Source organism: Symphodus melops (genome assembly GCF_947650265.1).
Source record: "Symphodus melops genome assembly, chromosome: 9".
Lineage (NCBI taxonomy): Eukaryota > Metazoa > Chordata > Actinopteri > Labriformes > Labridae > Symphodus > Symphodus melops.
Genome location: NC_136699.1, coordinates 4,219,036 through 4,239,024, shown reverse-complemented (window position 1 = coordinate 4,239,024; position 19,989 = coordinate 4,219,036). Strand labels below are relative to the sequence as shown.

Sequence of the window (19,989 nt, the reverse complement as noted above, 5' to 3'; positions counted from 1 at the left end):
TACACCTGTAAACAGTATGCAGTTGGTGGATAAGGAAAATCAGACACATACACAAAAACACTTCAGAGATGAAATAGCCTATAAAGTCAATGTAACTTGCATTACATCTTTTATATGCAAATCTGAGCCAATCTTAGTCCAGGAACGTTTTTGAAAAGATGATAATTGTGTGACTGTTTCAAGTAGAGCTGAAAGTGGAACAGTGGTGCATTGCATAATTATGTTATTGTAATATGTAGCAAGGTTTTCACATTGTGTCTGACAAATTAAAGAATCATACTTAACTTACAATTCAAAATGTTTGTCACTCCAAGTGTTGGTACAAAGGTGTGCATCGTTTGTGGGTATAGGCGTCATTGAAAAGGTTAAATATTACTGTACATATACAAGAGATGTACAAACATAATCAGTAAAACATTTTTTTAAAGCAGAGCATCAGTTAATATAATAGCAATAACATTATCCTAGATTAAAAAAAAATAATAGAAGTTACAGGCTATATTATAAATTAAAAAAAATACCTAAACTACAAGTAGGTGATGCCTTAAATTACAAAAACATCAGAGGGAAATAATATACATTTCTTTTTTGCAATATTTTACAAATGTGGATTATAGTGTCAACATTGTGTGAAATAGTCCTCTTATGGCTTACAATATTAAATCATAGACTAATTTACGAGATTATACAGTCTTATAGCTTTATTACTATGTAATAACAAACATATTATACCAGTTGTTCTAAACTTCACTACCTCAGGATAATTTTTTTGATAATTTCATTTTTCACAACTGTTAAATATTTCAGGGTGATCATAATTCTGACATTTCCGGCTGCATATGAACGCAGCACATGAAAGCAGGGTGGGTTGGAGGCTGGACTGGAGGAGCAGCAGCAGCAGGAGGAGGGGGGGCACTGTTGTCATCCGTCAGGGCTGTGAGTCGAGCTTTTGTCCAGAAGAAATGGCTGGGATCAAAGGTAAGACATTTCTTCTTCTCATTCCCTTCGTGAAGCCTTGTTGTTTTAAAATTGTGCCTGACTTTAATCACATCAAATATCCCGGAGAAGGATGGGCGCGATCTCCATGGTTACGTGAAGAAGCAGTTAGCGGATGGGCCAGCACAGTCTTTAGCATTAGCTGAATAGCCTTCATCCCCCTTTTTGCTGGAAGAAGCCTCGACTTAGTCAGCACAATAACATGAATATTAACCTGAGCTTGTTAACACACTGCCATAAAATGTAATGTCCGTTTATATTGATGTATTAATGTTCCGTCCTCTCAATACGCAGTCGTCACCGTTATGCCGCTCATGCTAACTGCACCTTGACTTTAGTCTTTGCACAGTCTGTGCTGGTTGAGACTGAGCTGTCTGGATTAATTGCTGCCAACGAGCAACCTCTCGGACTGTATTGCCTTTAGCATGTAGCATGCTCCGTTAAAGCCATGGTTCTGATCACTCATGTAGCTTGTTAACACGTGAAATCAGCTGATTCATCACATGAGAGCTACAGTAGAGCAGCCACGGGCCCTGCTGCTGCTGCGATGAAGAAAAAAAACCCCCACATGTTGGAGGGATTCGAACGTGCAATTTTTGTGTGTAAATCTTTGTGAAAACGTCCATGCTGATATCCTCCCCTCTGTCTGTCTTGTAGCTCTCATTAGTCTATCCTTCGGAGGGGCCATTGGCCTCATGTTCCTGATGCTAGGATGTGCCCTCCCTGTGTACGAGTAAGTATAACCATCACACACCGTGTGGGTGTGTGTGTGCGTGCGTGTGAGTGGACACTGTTCACACTTGGCACTCGGATACATGCACCTCAGGTGATCCCATCAGAGGTTAACAGCTTTAAATCCAGGTGTGAAAGCATGGCCGGATTAAATTGCTCGGAGGGAGAAATGAGCTTCATACTTACCTGCTACATCAGACTAATGTATACCTCAGTGGAGAGTTAGGTTTGGTTATGTTATACAATCAAAATGTTGTGTTTCTACAACCCTATGTCCTAAAAAACGTGGGACATTGTGTACAATTTAAATATAAACAGAAAGCAATGATTTGCAAATCAATGAAAGCGTGTGTTTGTTTGAAATCAGCACAGTGACACCACATGAACTTGTGAATACATCACTGCATGGGCTCTGGGCCACTATTAAAAAACATTTTATTCAATCATGGAGCCAGTTCAGCTGTCTTTAAGAAAAAGGAGAATGTGACAGAGGAAGAAGCAGAGTGTACATCCGTGCATATATTATTCATCACAGATTTAGAGGTACAGCGTTAAGCTGTCATGTCATCAGTGTCTCATGTTCAGCAGCAACTAATTAACTAACCCTAAAAGTAAGTAAGTAACTAACTAACTAAAGGTAACTAACCCTTTAAACTAATTAACCCTAAAAGTTACAGCTCAGACATAAATATAAATAGTTACATTTATGAATCTATCTCACACCAAATAGTTTTCTCTCTCCATTTCAATCATCAAGTTAGTCTAATACGTTTTGAACCTTACAAAGCTAGCTGAATTAGCATTACATAAAAGTAGAAGACACTAACTCTACGAATAAACGGTTTGCAGGCGACAGGCTGAAGACGCTTGCAGAGTGACATTTGCATAAAATCTAAATCTGGTAATATCACTGAACCTTGTCGGTCGACATGGTTCTCTGGCTTCTTACAACATCTTTGTCGGCCTCTGCTTCTAAACACATTGCCTTTCAATGATTTCTCACAGAGAAATACTCTCTCACAGAAAACACATGGTCGTTCACCTCTTCTTTTCCCCTTCCTCTGCAGCAAATACTGGCCTTTGTTCCTCCTTTTCTTCTACATCCTATCTCCCATCCCGTACTGCATCTCACGGAGGGTGGCTGATGACACAGACTCCGCCAGTAACGCCTGCAAAGAGCTGGCCATCTTTCTCACGACGGGCATCGTCATTTCAGCCTTTGGACTGCCCATTGTCTTCGCAAGAGCTGATGTAGTAAGTAGCAGAAGCAGTCTTTCCCTTGAAGGTTGATTACACCACATGTTTGAGAAGAGTCCACCCTCTGAAGTTAACCCTTGCTGTCACTTTCATACCTTATTATTTTGACATCAATTTTAAGAACAGTATTCTTAACCCTCGCTGTGATTAAAACTATACTAAGAACTTAATGCTTTAAGCGACCTCAGGCTGGGAACCCCGGGGTGCCTGAAGGGTGTCTGGGCCTCCAGCTGAGCTAAGCTCCTGTCAAAAGATGCCACCAGGACTTAAAACAAACTATTCTGTGCAAACGCTGTGTAACATTTTCATGAAAAGTATGTTTATTTCAAGAACTAATGAATTTATATGGCCTAAAGCTCAACACTTAGACGTCACAGTTTGGACCTGAGAGCCTCAGACGGTGTAGGGCAGGGAGGAAATGATCCTGACAGTAATGTACATTTGAATTGTTTCCCTACTTCATCAACAATCTCATACGAAGTTAAGTTATCTCATGAAACCTGTGCAAAGAGCAGATTCAGACCATACTCCTTAAAATGTTCCTTCGTGTCCCAGGCAAGCACTGGAGACATGAAAGCATGTAGGTGGAGAGGAGCTCAGTGAATTATGGGAAGCCCCCGGATAGTCTCCGCTTACAGCAGCATAACTAGAGCTGGTCGAAGCCTCGCCTGCAGCAGCTCGAGCCTTCATCTAAAAAGGAATATTTAAGTCTGTAATATAAGTAGAGAGGAATATGAACCCGGACTAGAACAAATGTTCCACAGGAAAGGATCCAAATATGACTGAAGGCTCTGCCTCCTGCACGACTTCTGAAAACTCCGGGCTTAAGCCTCCATTATGTTAGCACAATGCTGTTGTGAAGTCAAAGGGAACTATGTGCTCAGGTTTATGCCAATTATATTGTCTCAAAGCTTACATAAGGAGAAAGGGATTTGAGACATAACCAGAGCTGGATCAAGGCGGGTCCTGCTGCATTTGTAAAAGCTTTATTTAAATCGGAGGACAAACGAGAGTAGGGTAACGGGGGCCAGTACTTGAATGGTCTGCCTCCCATGATACTTTTCAACCCTCGAGGGTTAATCTTGCAGAATGTAAACGTAACGTGGTCGTAGGTCAACAGCGAACTTCATTAACTTATAATAGGAGCTGATCATTTCAGGCTCTGTAGGTGAGAAGAGGGACTTTTTTTATTTTTGTTGGGGTTCCAAGTTGCCTTTTTTATAGCCTTTTCGTATATATATATTTTTTCTGCTTCTTCCATGCATATTTTTTGTATATTTTTTCCAATGGAAGAGTGTTCTATTATTTATTCTATCTTATTCTTTATATTGTTACTTTTGTGTTACCTGCAACATTTTATTTCATTGTATATGCTGCTGGAACCTAAATTTCCTTGAAGGAGTCATCAATCATCAATCAATAAAGTTCAGTCTAAGTCTAAGATTCATAAAATAAACTGCTTTTTAAAATGACGTCTGGCTCCAGAGCGGTGACGCTAACAGCTGACTGATGCACCAGCTGCAGCCAAGGACATGAGTAGTGTTTAGCTGCTGGTTAATGTCCCATCCCGCTGTGTGCCCTGAATTTACAACTGCAGAGTGTGGAAGTGACTCTGTAAACTGTTGCCGCTGACACCCACACTTTGGTTCTGGCCTAAATATGCTGTGCAGCCTGGCAGCACGCGGCAGCATTTGTTTAACTGAATTATTCATGTGTTTGGTTTACAGATTGCCTGGGGGGCGTGTGCACTCGTGCTAACGGGTAACGTAGTGATCTTCGCAACCATCCTGGGCTTCTTCGTGGTCTTTGGATCCAACGATGACTTCAGTTGGCAGCAGTGGTAATCAGCAGGGGGAGGGGGGGGACCTTAGTCGAAACTGTTTTTATTAGCATTATGGTTATTATTATGGTATTACTGTTTGGTTCTTGTTGTTGTTATTTATATGATGACTACCCATCCATAGACTCACACCAAACCAGTGCAATACTTTATTTTTCTCTTGTTTTTTATTCTACCGCCTGCATCATACTGAACTGACACAAGTGGGATGGAAAATGCTGACTTAAAGTTGGATTTGAACTCATTTAAGTTAAGCTGTCTGACTTCTGTATTTGTGAGTTTTCTCCATGTTTGTCGCCGCTTTTATATCCAGCGTAGTGAGCTGATTCACTGCTTGGGAAAAAAATCTCCAACTGAATGTCCAAGTATGACTTAACCTGACTGAAAAGGCACGGCCAAGTGCTGAGACGTACGTAAATCAGCAGAAAACCGATGGCAGATCTGCACGAAACGAGCTCAGGTTTTACCTGACACCGGTCGTATTGATTGAACCTGTGTCTATTTTAGGTTCGTCACAGTGGCAGGTGAAAAGTCAGCTGAGGTATTGCAGATTTTCTGTTTAACACCTCCATCCATAAGCAGTGAGTCTAGAAGAATTAGCCACCAACCCTTGGGTCTTTTGAAGCCTGTTACATTCTACATCTATTTATTTTCCAGTGTCTGTTTGGGACTTTTACTTTAAATAAACTTTTATTTTAATTTCTCATTTCACAAATATTAAGAAGACACATGGAGGAAATGTCACTTTTGTCCCTGATCTTAGAGAAAACCACTCCTACAGACCTGCTCACCTTCACTACACAGATCAAATTCAAATGACTTGGGGATTTCCCAGGTGCCAACTGGATGCAGGCTGCTTGTTCGCCATGTTCTTTTGCACACGATAGCTTTTACCTCACTCTTAGTATTCGTAAGCTTTACTTTGTCAGGTCAAAAAAAAAGCATGAATAGCACATGGTAGCTGCAAGCTAGCGTAGGATTAGCTTAAGGACAGCAGACTCGTGTGAAAGTCAGCCAAGATAAGAACTGGGCCGCTTCTAATCAAGTGCTGGTCAGTCACTTATAGCCCTTAAGCTTTTAAATGTGACCCCTCCTACATCGAAGCACCCAGCTGCATTAAGGTTGTATTTCTCTCTAGAAGCACATTTTGGCGTCACATTTCCTCACACCAGCATTTTCATGATGAAAGCGCAGATCAGTTTTTTTTTTTTTTCAACTGTTTTATATTCTCTGGCCTGTGTGGAGGAAAGTCGTTCCTTTGGTTTGTTTAGTCTGTCGGCAGCTTTGGGATCAGCGCAGCCTTCAGACCGCCAGGTGGAGCTCTCCTGTTTGCTGTTTAACTGCAGCAGTGGAGGCTAAACACGCTAATTAGCATCTGCTGCCTCACCAAAGCCCTGGCGTGTCAAACTCTCTCTGCAAGATTTCAAAAAGTTTTGTAATGACACTGAAGTATTATAATAAATTAAATAATTTGCTCCCCCCATGATTCATCCTGAAGTAAATCAAAAAATATCCACTCTTCAGAAATCCCCATTGTAACTGTTTGGACCACACATACAGTCATGAAAAGAGTTTAAAGGAATTAATTCAACTACAGTCGTAGTGCAATTAGCCTAGCTTAGCATTAAGACTGTAAGCAGCTAGCCTGTAAGAGTTGAATAAACTTCCTACAAACGCGTTTTAAGCTCATTATTGAAATCAACATTGTTTTACCAAAAAAAAAGTCAGCCTACAAAAGGATTTTGTATTTTCTCTGCGTGTGTTTAACAAACAAGAAAGAAACCTCGACCCTGAGAGGTTTTGATTCGACTCAAAGCACCACAACAATGGCAGCTTTTTGCTTTCCTTAAAAAGAAATATAAGAAATAAAATATTGAATACTACTGACATGTTATTGTGTAACACCTTGTTGAATCTGATTGAATATGTTCTTTATAGTAAATTCACATCCACTGGTTGTAATGTGTAGACCAGTCTGTGGTTGGACGAGCAGGGTAACTCCATGTTGTGAACTCTCATACTTCACTTGATGCTTTTTGAGCCCAGTTTCTCAAATGTTCTTCTTTCTCTGTTCTGTGTCACACTCTGCTGTGTAGCTGTCCTCCGTCTTTTTGTTTTAACAGATGTTACGCTTTTTGTTCGTCACGCATTTGGGAGGAAGTTGTATTTATTTATTTTGATTGGACGCTTTGTGTCAATGTCCAATGACATTTTCTATCTACAAGGTTTGTGTTAACGAGGCAGAAGTCAGCATGGTGGAGTTCCTTTTTTGTTTTTTATTATTAAAAGCCATTTTTGAACATCCTCTTCTTTGATTGACTACACGTGCACCACATGAGCTCACTGATTGGATGAGACTTCACTCTGAGCCTGATGCTGCATTCATGAGGTGTCAGACACATCGGAAAGTTTCTGAGTTGTAAAATGCTCATGAACACCTGCTCAAGTCAGAACAACAACTTGGAAACTCAAAAGGACGAAGTGCCCGACTTCCCAACTTGTCGTCAGAAACGTCCTCACATGAGGGGCAAAATATGTCTTGTCAATGTTAACATACTTTTTATTAAGTCACATATCTCAAATTGACTTTTTTTAACATAGATATTTTACACGTACTCTTTACAGCATCAACACTGTTATTTTTTAATGTTACAATATTCATACTTTCAAGACTAAAATCATGTGAACACAGAAGTCAGAAGAACAACCACCTGAGTAACACATGAATGCAGCATTATACAGATCTGTGTACGGCCTCCTGACTTGACCGTGTTAGCGATTTGCACTCAGCATCTTCAGACTGTTAAAATTAAGAGATCAGATCTATCAGAAGTGTTTTTATTAACTAAATTCAGACAGAACAGAATGTTCTCCCTCGTAAAACAAAATCTGACAGATCACAGAAGTGGGCCTCACGTTTTTTTCAGGTGGAAGAAGAACATAACCCTTCAAACCATCCACTCGTTTGATCAAAGTGATAGACAAGCATCCAAAACAGGAGATGTGTGGGAGTCAAAGAAAAGAGTCACATAGTTGACCAAAGAAACAGACACAACTGCACAGTAAGCCAATGATGGTCTCTCTGAAGACACATGACCAACTAAGCAGGGAAACCTCCACCACCTTGTAAAGCCTCCCAGCCCAGCTGACTGTCTTCAGCCAATCAGCTGAGAGAGAACATCACAGGTGCAGCCAATAGGTCATGACCTTGTTTCCTCTAGGAATCTATCTATAACACCCCACGACTGAAAAAAAAAATCAATGTTTTTAAGTCTCTACAACAGCCTTAATTAAGAAGTGTAGATCTGTGATATGAAACTTCTGTTACCCCAGCAACACAACTAAAAAAATTGGGTTGAAAATACAACAATTAAAAAAAAAGATTAATAAAGTGTTGCTGTTAAGAACGAAGAGATAAGGTTGTTTTGACAGGATACTGATATATGGTGTTTTTTAATCCTTATTTTTTTTAAATCCATTAAAGATTGATTTAAGAGGACATGCTATGTCGCCCTCTGCTGGCAGAATATTTGACAGCGAGTTCATTCTGAAGAATATCACCTTTTTAAGAGAGAGGAGCGCTCAAAGTGTCATTTATTGACACACTTATGAACAATGACTTCACCGTTAGCAGTGATGATGTTTTGAACATGTTTATTCTCTTTAACAGATTATTTGTTGTTGGTTTATTAATACAAGAGCAAATTCTCTGTGCACGTTATATTGATTTATTTTCAAAATAAATCTCCTTTGATCTAACAGAAAATAAAGAAGTGTCAGGGATACATCGGGATCATCTTTAAGGAAAAGTAAAGTAGAAAATGTCATGAAAGGAAAACTTGAGTACGACACTGAAGAAAAAGTGCTGAAATACCTTCAGCAGTGGAGATGACAATCCAAAGCTTCATAAATCAGATCTCTTTCAAGTCAAAATCTCTGCATTTTTCTGCAGTTTTAGACAGAATATTCTACAAACAAGTTAACAATACAAAACTCCAACACATGCACGCAACATCACCATGCTCAGAATACATGAGTTCTTAAATGCTGACAGTATTTTTCCTAAGCAAGCAGTTATATAATCCTATAAAATGAAAGATCTAACCTCAGGCTGCTGTAGTAAAGACGCCCACCTGCTAGATGTAACATGCCCGTCTTACTGCAGCTCTCTCCTGCAGCTCTCTCCGCCTTGGGGAGGAATTTAACCAAATTTGCGTCAGATCAAACTGTTAATTTGTGCACAAAAACAAGTCATAGTTTTCCTATTGATCCTAGCACGGAGCCAGATGGCAACAAAAGACATCCGGCCTTAACACACACACACACACATCTACACACACACACACACACACACACCTACACACACACACCTGCAGCAGGCCTCGCCTCTGTGTTGTGAAAACAGCAGCTTGGTTTAATGCTTAAACTTGCCCTCAGATACAGACTGCTTCATGCACAGTATGGGAGTCAGACACTGTGGCAAAACATGCACGCCGTGTTCCTGATCGCTTGAGACGCCCTGCCGAGCCCTGAGGATCATGAGAAGTTGGGAAGGAGCTTCAGATTGAATGAAGGGAGAAGTTCACACACACACACGAGAATGAGGAGGTTTTTCCAAGCACACAGGGACGAGGACCACAGTCAGATCCAGTACCTGACGGCGAAGTGCACCCGGCTGACTCATGACAAAGGTAAGACAGGAAGGACAAGACTTTGAGCTCTGATAACACATTTACACTTTTCAGCCGTTCCGTTTGTGGAGTGTCGTTCTCTATAGTGTCTGTCATGTTGTGCATGTCTCTCCTAACTTGAAATGTTTCTAACAATGCTCAAGTCATCTCTGTATGAGTCACAGAAGCAAGTAAAAGTAAATATCCTGTGTAATATAGCACTCATCGTACTTTCGTATTATAAACCTCTTACCTTCTGTTACTTCATTATTGCCTCCCTCATACTTGTGTAGGTGTATTCATGTGAAAAGTGCTGGAAGCCACAGTCACAACACTTGTTTTCTGTTCCCATAGTGAGTCTTCAAATGGGGAAAAGGAGTTTCAAGTTGAGTGTTTCTGCGGCCAGGAATCTCTCTGATTTATGTCTGGGGAAGCTCGTCTCTTTAAGTCATTTTAAAAGTTAAAAAAATAAAATAAATAAAACTGCCACCTAATGCTATATATGGTTTGCATTAAGCTTCCCGGTCAGAAGTTGCACACTGCCCAGTGTTTGGAGGGAGGTCTGCATGCAGCCTCGTGCAGGACATGTACAGCAGCACTGAATAATCAATTGTAGCTCTGTACATGATAAATTAATTTCTGCAGTATAAAGTTTTCCATCTGACTTTGTGTCTGATGATCATTAAACCACACCGCACAGTTTCCACAGAAGTCCATAATCAAGGCCCGGTGTAATGTGTACACATGACACATGAAGGAGTGGTTTTCCATTTGTGAGGATCAGGGACAACTTTACAATGTTTGTGTTATTGTCGAGAGTTTAGATGAAAACTGAACATACCATAAATGTGTATATGATAAATACTAGATTCTATCAGAAGAGAGGGGATAAGGACATGAAAAAAGACTGCAAAGAATAGTCTTCAGCAGGAGCTTGGTCAGCTGTAAGAGACAAAAATTACTCGAGCTACATCCAGTGTGTTCATGATGCGGTGACATCTTTACGCAAGAAAAAAGAAATGTGCATCAAAAAGTATATTGAGGATGTTTTGCTCCCACAAGAGAGCAGCAGTGATGAGGTGATGTGGAGCTAAAGCTTTAAAACCTTTTGCCAGCAATGCCAGAATCCTATTTAACGTTTTATAGTTTAAAACATTGTGGATGTTTTAAACTGTGGGCAGTAAAAAACATGTTCATGACCTTTTATGAAAACACGTCGCAGAGTAGAGCTGCTGTTTTAGTGAACATCACCCACTTGTTTCTGTTTCTCTGTGGCTGCAGCGGTGCTCGAAAGGGAGTTCCTGGTGACCAAAGACAGAGAGAGGAAGCTGCAGAATGATCTGGAAGCTGCGAACGCCCGACTTCTTTACCAGGAGCAGCTGAACATGGAGCTCAGGATGAAACAGGACCAACTCTTCGGCAAGATCCACCAGCAGCAGGTGAACTGAGGGATCACAAAGACGTCAAAGTGAAACCACAGTGCGATGAAATGATTGAAGGCTTCTGTTGGAAGTTGAGTTACTGTGAGCATGAGACACTGAACCATGCAGAAAATGAGCCGATAAAACCAAACCAAAAGCCTAAGAGCTGCCAGTTTTATGCATTTTCTCATTGAATGGGTTACTTTGAGCAACTCCATTTAAACAAACACAACAACAGCATACTCAGCTTTATTTTAACATGAATGCTTTTGCACTCTTATTAGAACACACTTACCTTCTATCACTTCACCTTGCAGTGTTCAACCTCCTAAACGTTCCCATAATTTAAGAGCACATAGCCGTGACTGTAGCATTAAGCCACCGCTGCTGTAATGACCGTGATTGTCCAGGAATTCGGCTTCCAGTAAGAGCCGGTGTTAACGTACTTTCATACAGAGGGTTTGGCAGTGGTTCATGGTACATGTGGCTAAATTATGAGCTGTTAGCCATTTAAGGACATTTTAAACGTTTGACCAAACCTGCCACCATAGAGCCTATCAGCCTATTGGGGTTGACATGTAGCTATATGGGTGTGCCCCCCCTTCATTGTCCTAAAAAATGTTCACCTGAAGAAGACCTCTAGTCGAAACTTTTTTATTATTATTATTTTTTTTTTCATTTGAGCGAGTGTGTGAAGCTATCTTCTGCCACAGTCTGAGGATTTTGCATGCACTGCCCTGCACCTATGCATGATGTGTGTATAACTAACTTCTTTTTTCTCTGTTAGCAGTTTAAAACATTTCTTTCTGTCGGGCTGTTTGAATATCAAGACATTATTTGAAAAGATACTTGTATCATAAAATTCAAAGGTCAGAGGAATTTATTGTTAAAAAGTTGATTGTATGAAGAAAAAAAAAAGAAGATTTTCCCTCCACGAGCAAGGCTATTTATTTATCTACATTAAACTCCTGTTGCACACTGTGATTTCTCTTCAGCTCAATGGTATCTGTTAGAGATTTGGAAAGTGTGACTCATTCACTTCACCCACAAAGATATGATTTATCATCAAGCTTGGGCTTGTCCCAAACTGTCTGACCTATAGGTGTGTGAGATATCATCTGTGCCGTCTGTACAAGAAAATAACTCTGTGATCAGGATGTCTCTGAGGAACTCTTTCAACGTCTGAGAGAAGGAATTACTGAGAGAATGATCCATGTTTGAATCATTAAACTTCATGTTAGTATCTGAATCTGATTGGACAGCTCAAGCATGAAGGAACATTAAAAAAAACATGAAAAAAGGCCAATGAAGGTGCTTTTGGGTTTTACATAAAGTACGCATTAGTGTGGATTGCTTGCATGCAGGTACTTTAGATATATATTTAATGTGTGTCTCTCTGTGTGTCTCCGCTGGAGGACCTGGTAGACATGCTGCAGCAGCGGTTTGTCCTGCTGGCGGAGGAGAGCTTCCGGGACGCAGAGATGCTGCGTCAGGTCGGCACGGAGCTGCTGTGTCTGCAGAGCTCCGAGGTGAAGCTTCAGGGCCTGGTGGAGGAGCTGCACGCTGAGGCCCAACGCAGAGCAGTGGTTGCAGAGAGCCTCAAGATGGAGCTGCACGTCGAGGCCCAGCACAGGGCCGTGCTGACAGAGAGTCTGCAGGCGGAGCTGAGCAGGTAGGCCTAACACAAACTGTATCTCCACTGTGTAAATAAAGCCGATTTGACAGCTGCACTCCTGTAAATGAAAGAAAAGATATAGTTCCAGACATAGTCCAGAACATTTGTATTTGTCACCAACAGTAAATCAGTGGAGCTGGAGGAGCTACAAGAAAACAACAAAACTCTGAGAGAAGAGCTGCAGGATTTACGCTCCGCTCATGAGAAAGAGGTAAGAAACTGAATTGTCAGAGCAATATTATTTGTGGTATTTTCTCATAAAGTTATGAAAATACAAACCTGGACTTATTAAAGGCATCGAAACAGGATTGTTCTGTTTAGAATGTGCTGACAGAGTCAAAGAAAAACAAAAAAGTATCATAATGGTAAAAACCATCAGTGAAACTAATTTAAAAAATGCTCACATTCATTTGAAGACAGATGTGTGGATGAAATGCAGGATCAGTGTGGTAATCTGTCCAGATGGTCTTTGGACACTCCAGGTTTCATTCATCAAGTGAAGCATTGCTGAAGCTTTTGCACAAAATAAGTCTCCATCAAACTGCAACTGTCCTTCCAAGCTAATACAAGGCACATTGTAGGATTCACATAGAATTAAACTGCCTTTCTTCATATGGTGCAGTTTGTAATTTTTGATTTCATTCCCCCTCCCATGAAACCCCTTCACAAGAGAAATTAGCCATTTCCCATGCCACAGGTTGTTTTTTGTTGGGGGTGCTACTGTTAGCCATGGCTCAGACCAAAAAAAGAATCTTGCAGTTAAATGAAATGAATGTTTACTGACAATACAGAAGACAAACTATGACAAGATTGAAAACAAATTCATTCAGCAAACAGCTGTATGTGCTTTTCAAAGTCTGGGTTCACCAGAGTTTCTTGAAGCAGGAGCTAGACAAAGGCCGGGAACCTCTGCTACTAAATGTCATAATGTCATTTTACAGTGAAAAAACCTACAATGTTGCACGTTTTCCACGTATACTGCAGCTATTGAATGGTTGTAATGCCACTTCAGTCCAGCAGATGTCGTGATCGTACACCTTTTTCAACACTCATTTTGTTGTCTGTAATTAGGCAGACTGGTAAGCAGATGAATTATAATTAAGAATAACGTTTCAATATATGTGCAGCATTTGTCTTTGTCAGCAAACTCTTCCAGAAACGACGAGAACAGCATGACACAGAAAAGGGTGATAATCACTGTTCTCAGTTCAGCGTGCCCGTTTAAAAACTTCTGCTGTGAGACTGTGAATAATTAATGACATGAAACATAAAACTTCAAGGTTCAAAACTACAACCACCCCAGAGAAAACACTAACTCAAGGTTTGCTGGCATTAATGTGTTCAGTCTGGGCACGGGAGAGACATTCCTACACAATGTCAGGATTTTTTATTTACTCTGGCCCTTATTGGCCTCGGTTTCATCCAGTCCATCAGGAAGCAAACAATCCAATTCTACAATTACTATCTTGCCAAAGGGACAGCTGCACAAGTCCAACAGAGAAAACTAAATGAGAAGATTTATTTGTGGTGGATCTCTCTATGAATTACTGCGAACGTTCTGGGAGTCAGGGAATAAGTGTGATGCTATTTCCAGGGAGTTGAAGTCAGTCACGGACCAGTCTGCTCTCATTACGTCCTGCTGTCTTGTTGTTTTCAACACATTGTGCACAAATGGGGAATGAAGTGATGTGCTGTGTTGTCTCTGAGGTGAGGGAGCTGCAGCAGGAGAATCAGAGGAGTCTGGGGAAACTACAGGAGACAGCGGAGCAGTGCGAGTGGCTCTGTCAGCAGCAGAGATACTGGATGTGTTGTGTCAAGAGGTGGGTATTAATTCAAGTGCAGCTCACAAGCACTGAATGTATTAACATTGACAAAAAGTCTGCACAGCACAAGTGATGAGCTGATGTCCGTTTCTGAAGCAACAACGCTTGTGCATGTAAGTGAGGGGCGTGGCTTTTAAAGGAAGCACAGAAGGATTGCTGCTTTTAAAAATCACGCAAAAATGACCAGCCCTGCTTTTAATATTATTAATGAGAGTCAACTCAATCAACTATTCTTCATATGAAGCCTGGCCTCATACTGCTTATTTTTGTTAAGTTAGTCTATTTTATGCTCACGTTTGAAGAAAAACCTGCAGCTAATTCCTAAAAAAGATGCAGAACCATATCCATCACAACATTAGGGTGTTCATTTTCCTCAGCTGTTTTTTTTAATAGCTCTGATGGTCACTGTTTAAAACAAAAGCATTTCTACAGATTCAAACACTGCCTGATGGAGGAGAGAGAAGCTCTGCTGCGACGGGTCAGCGCGCTGGAAAAGAAGGCTGAGAAACTGATGAAGGCGGAACAAGATGAAGGTCACACACAGAGCGTCCTCTGTCCGCTGAAAGAGCCTTCATGCTGTGACAGGTGAGGAAGAATTAACAGAGAGAAAGACACGTACAGTTTACCTGTCATCATTATGAACTCAAGCCAAAAGTCATCTGTGAAGTACCTAAACCTTTCTGTCTTTGAAGCAGTATCTCATCGTGGGAGGCAGATTCAGTGGTCGACCTGGAGTCTCAGGGAGAGAAATCCAACACGCTGTATGAGGAGCTCTTTAAACAGGTATCAGTTAAAAAGGTTTCTAATCACATGCTGCACAACTGACAGAGTAACTTTTCAGAAACACTTGATTGCTCTTTGTATTTCCTATATGTCACAGTTCAGATTTAGCCCCTCCTGAAAATAAAAATAGACATTTTAGACATTAGTTGATAAAGTATTACAAGAGAATGCAGGGAGTGCCTCCTATCTGCATTCTTTTTATTGGCCAGTAGGGGGCAGCAGAAAGTGTCAAATTGTAGAAAAAAGTCAACTCTCAGTTGACTTATTTACTAATCCACCCAATAAATTCATAGAATCAATCACAACTCAACTATTGTGAATAAGCATGATCTTCAATTTGTAAATGCTGGCCTTATTTTCTGAAAAAGTGACGACATAGCAGGTTACTATTTAGGGCGTGATCATTAGCAGGGAAAATACAAATATTCACCCACAAAGAAAATAGTTGCTTTATGTTTTATAAGAATGACTTTCAAGGAAAGTTTTTGCCTCATTTGCTTTTCTTTTGGTCCCATCACATGAACCTTTTTTTTTTTTTTAAATAGCAACAACCTCAGTTTAAAAAAAAAAAAATCATTTTGGAACGAGGTAAAGGACAGATCTGATGACCTAAACAGAAGACCTCTAAAACCACAGCTCTAATATTCATCTGGGTGAGGCTGCCAGTCCTTACAGTGGTTTATGCACAGCCAGTTCTCTGAAACATTAACGCAGCTGGAGTCTCCTCTTTAGTTTTGTCTTTTAAAGGTTGTTAAAAAACCTTTATGCAATCAATGGATTACTGCAGAATCCATAAAAGAAGAAACTAATGATCAAACATGGATGCTATCGTGGCCCAAAGTGGTTAAAATGTAATTAATTCAGATCACGGAAAGAGCAGTTGAAACTCGGTCCAAACGGTTTCCAAATTTTCACCAGTACTGGACCTTTCAGCTTCTGTATCTGTAGAGAAATCTCTGAATTGAGAAGTAGTTCAGATCTTGAAGGGGAATGTCATACGTCCAAAATAAACCCCTGATATTCGTCTGGGCAAAGCTGCCAGTCTGCGGTGGGCTTGCTGTCGTGCCAGATTTTTTTTTTTTTTAAAAAGGTCTGAACTTTGAAATACTCAACAGTCTCATCAGTGTTTTTATTCGCTCCATCTGCTGTCGGTGTTTTTAAAGGACAAAGGAAAAAGTCGCTATGTCTTTGGAAGACATCACTTAAGTCATATAAACAGAGACTAAAGGGCGATATAGGAAAACTAATACCTTTAAAGGAGCAGTATATAACTCAGAAACCTAGTGTTTAAAATGGGTACTGCAGTCCAAAGTCCAAAGGAAAATGCAAAGGCTTTTAAGGTCCGGTACAATCAGTTCTCTTGCTCTCTACCATCACTGCAGCATCTGTTGGTTTGCCATGATAACTGGTCTCATGTCTGGCAAACAGCGGGCGTCAAAAATGGCCGTGCATGTGTGCCTTAAAATCACCTATCTTCTGTTTAACTGCTAGGATTTGGGGATTATTAGGTCGATACTTAATGTGCTCACTGGGGTTTTGCCTTAAATTGCTAGACCCTCAGCAACGGTTTTCAAAACCAAAGTTTTGGCCAAAGCTACAAATACAAGAAAGTTGCAAGGCTGAATAGATGAAAAGGCAGGAGAATTATCTGAATTCATGAGACGCTCCTGATTCAGCAAGTAAACAAGCTTAGAGGGTATTTTTTGGTTTCTTTAAATAATAAAAAGGGATCTTCATCAGAGAGGGATCATACTGTGTCTCTGATCTCCGAGTTTATTCTTTCATCTAAATCTAAAGAACTGAAGCTGTCTCTGGATTTGACAAAAGGTCCTTTACCTTTAGAGAGACCAGTTTAGGTCTTTTTAAACTCCTGGATCAGGGTCAAATGCAAATGTCAGGGGAGAAATAGAAATTCAAAACGGAAAGATATTCATCTGAGAACGGCTGCCAGCCCCCTGTGGACTTGCATTTCTGCCAGGACATTCATAAAACTGATACTTCATGGGCACCAGAGTCTAATCAATGTTTTATTTTTCTTTCTGTCTGTCTGCTCTTGAAAACTGAGAGAGCTTTGATTGCAAAAAGAAAAGCCATTTTGCAATCAAACAGGAACCCTACAGTGTCTCATAAAGAGCTGCTCCAGAGAGCGCTCACAAATCCTGACAGGACCTCAAATGCCTCATCCTCCAGGATTATGTTGATAGTGAAGATCCCTAAAAGGTGCTCTCTGGTCGCTTTTGGGATTTAAAAAAAAAGCTCCCACATCTTTCAGGGTGACAGGTTCAGTGTTTAAGGAATCTGTGGATAAGAGGAAGCCTGACAGACAGAACATAGGGCTGATCCTCGTGTGCTGCCAGTCCCCAGAGGAGCTGCAGCGGCAGCCAAAACCTTGAGAGATTGCTGATACTTTCTGGGCACAGGGAGTCCACATTAGGCCTTTTCCCTGTCTGTCCGTCTGTCTTTCTGTCTGCTGCAAATGGCTTCCTCCCAAGCCGTCCGGGTTCTCTTCCAAGGCAGCAGAGAGATGACTAATAAAGACTGGAGGGAGCTGATTGCCAATAGCCTCTGTGCTTCATTCCCCTCACCTCTCACAGACTCTTCTGTGCATTTCTTCAGATAATTATTCTGATTGAGTGCAGATGATGCTTTTTTCCCCCCTCTTCCCTGAAGTCTCCGCAGAGCTAAGAGAGAGAGAGAGAGGGAGGAAATGTAGCTGGAGGAGCAGGGATCGCCGGAGACAGAGGAAACAATCGACCGTGATAAAACACATAACCAGCTCAGGCAGGATTTCTACACACTGTGGACTCACAGACCAACCTTGAGTGTGATATTGCTGAAAACAGTTATAAAAGTCAAAAATTGTAACGAAAAGTAATGTTAGTGCTAAGCAAAAGATGGGAGTCAAAGTGGACAAGTTGCTGTTTTTTTCACTAATCGCAGTCAAGTTGCAAGAAACTGTCAAATAAGGGACGTTCAAAAGATTGAAAAGAATAATCCAAATATGGTAATGCACTTTTTTTGCTATCCAATGTTCGGTAATTTTGCTTTTAAAGAGAAACTGGATTTGATTAACATTATCCAGTTACATAGTAATAAGGATGACCAAATATGGATTGCCAGTTCTCTAAACTGGGCACCATAGCTTGTAATTGGATTGTTGTTACTGTTCCATATGGATATTTGATTGGTGAAACGTTTCATGGAGAAAATGCTATTTATATGTTTCATATTATTTAAATCTACTAAATCTTCTATGCCATCATCACGAGTCAGTTGTAATAAAAAATAGTGTTTTGTTCAACCTATGTAATAGTTCATTAACATTGTTGTCTTGTAATTCTGCTTTAATTTAGCACTCAGCTTGGATCAAGATAATCTTAAATTCCAACACAAACTAGAATTTTTACCGAGACAAAAACATAATTGGAGTACATAATCTTGTACACTTTTGAATCCCTTTTTCCTCTTTTCTGAACAAACAGATTTTAAAATTTAATCCAATTTGATAGCTTTCCTCTGACCCATTTAACGCCTGAATAACGAGGCCCAGAGAACCTTTGAAGTACAGCTGCCGACCACTGAGTCAATGTAGATAACTTTTTTTTTATTGTGAGCATAAGGAAATTAAATATGAAACAGCAAAAATACCTTATACCACCCTCTGCTACATGTAAAAGGAAAATCTCTCAGCTTTTTCCCATCAGCTTTGCACAGTTAACAGCATGAGATCAAATCCCAACCTGAGGTTATAAATGGGGCTGAAACAGCGTCAGCTCACTCAACAGTTATTACCTCTGATAGCATTCCTTCAGCAGATCAGTTAACGGTTTACAGATGCCAAACCGCTTCCCTCTGCGGAGAACAGAGACGCCTCCTGTACACCTGCAGGAACTATACCTTAAGAGCAAAGATGGATATCGGTCCTGCTCTGTGAGCCTCTCAGATGTTTCAACAGCCTCTTCAGAAACTCCTTAAAAGCTACATCCCAACTACAGTTTCCAAAGTGTAATACAATCCCTGATATGCAGTTGGAACAGACGTTATATGCATTACAGACAACTTAATATCTCAATGTCTTGACCTATAATTACACACTGGGACATTGTTTCCTCAAGATATTCTCCCTCTGATTTGAACACACTTCATGTTTATTGTCTCTGGTCATCTTCACTTACGGTTTATTTTTCTGACCTCAGGCAGGGAGCCCTATCAACGGACACCAGAAACCTCCTTGAGGACAGAAGCTTGGAGCCTGGACTCGTCTCCTCTTTCGCTTCCCACCTTCTGCAGACCAGAAGAGGACTACTAGATGTTTGTGTGCGAGGTCAGATTTGTGGATTACATCCCAGTCTTTGTCAAACAACACTTGGAATAACACAACCTGTGAAACCAGATATTTCAAGTTTTTCTTCCAACATTGTTCAACTGTCTGTAAAAAAAATCTTATGCTTCATGATAGATGAGTGAATTAAACACTTGTACTGCATCCTCCCTGTCCTCGTTTTACTGTCCCACATGCACATCATACGTTACCAAAGACACATCTTCCTGTAGCTGTCAATGATTTAGACCTTGTAATCAAAGCACTGCTAACAAGAGTGAAAGCACCTGAGAATGCTCTCTTGTTGTTTTGCCAGCGAGTCCACACAAAGACGCAGCAGCTGGTCCACAGAGCAAATGAGAAAAGTGGTGTTTAGACCAAAGTCCTACTGAAGGTTCCCCCGCTGAGAATCTCCACTCAGATGATCACATCTCTTCACTTATCTCTTGCCTACACTTGTCAGAAAGAGTC

At 40.6% G+C, this 19,989-nt stretch overlaps 2 protein-coding genes across 3 annotated transcripts; both read left to right on the top strand.

Moving 5' to 3' along the window:
* Window positions 1–846: 846 nt before the first annotated feature.
* LOC306828933 (leptin receptor overlapping transcript-like 1) lies at window positions 847–7,125 on the top strand. Its single transcript, XM_079351684.1, has 4 exons — window positions 847–978; window positions 1,654–1,729; window positions 2,796–2,982; window positions 4,713–7,125. Exons 1-4 carry the CDS (start codon window positions 963–965, stop codon window positions 4,827–4,829), a joined length of 396 nt encoding a protein of 131 aa, XP_079207810.1. The 5' UTR covers window positions 847–962; the 3' UTR covers window positions 4,830–7,125.
* A 1,679-nt stretch (window positions 7,126–8,804) lies between these two features.
* Window positions 8,805–19,683, top strand: LOC306828932 (uncharacterized protein). 2 transcript variants are annotated; one of them, XM_079351682.1, is made up of 8 exons: window positions 8,805–9,516; window positions 10,777–10,934; window positions 12,332–12,588; window positions 12,715–12,802; window positions 14,299–14,411; window positions 14,847–14,999; window positions 15,107–15,197; window positions 19,394–19,683. In XM_079351682.1, the coding sequence occupies exons 1-8, from the start codon at window positions 9,426–9,428 to the stop codon at window positions 19,430–19,432; spliced, it is 990 nt and encodes a 329-aa protein (XP_079207808.1). In that variant the 5' UTR covers window positions 8,805–9,425; the 3' UTR covers window positions 19,433–19,683. The 2 variants fall into 2 exon arrangements, with proteins under 2 accessions (XP_079207808.1, XP_079207809.1); XM_079351683.1 differs by having other exon boundaries at window positions 8,809–9,516; window positions 15,110–15,197.
* Window positions 19,684–19,989: the final 306 nt, after the last annotated feature.

Coding starts and splice junctions, on each gene's coding strand:
- LOC306828932 (XM_079351682.1), top strand. CDS start 9,426: ATGAGGAGGTTTTTCCAAGCACACAGGGACGAGGACCACAGTCAGATC. Junction 12,589..12,714: donor CTGCAGGCGGAGCTGAGCAG/GTAGGCCTAACA, acceptor TGTCACCAACAG/TAAATCAGTGGAGCTGGAGG. Junction 15,000..15,106: donor GAGCCTTCATGCTGTGACAG/GTGAGGAAGAAT, acceptor CTGTCTTTGAAG/CAGTATCTCATCGTGGGAGG.
- LOC306828933 (XM_079351684.1), top strand. Junction 1,730..2,795: donor TGTGCCCTCCCTGTGTACGA/GTAAGTATAACC, acceptor CTTCCTCTGCAG/CAAATACTGGCCTTTGTTCC. Junction 2,983..4,712: donor TCTTCGCAAGAGCTGATGTA/GTAAGTAGCAGA, acceptor TTTGGTTTACAG/ATTGCCTGGGGGGCGTGTGC.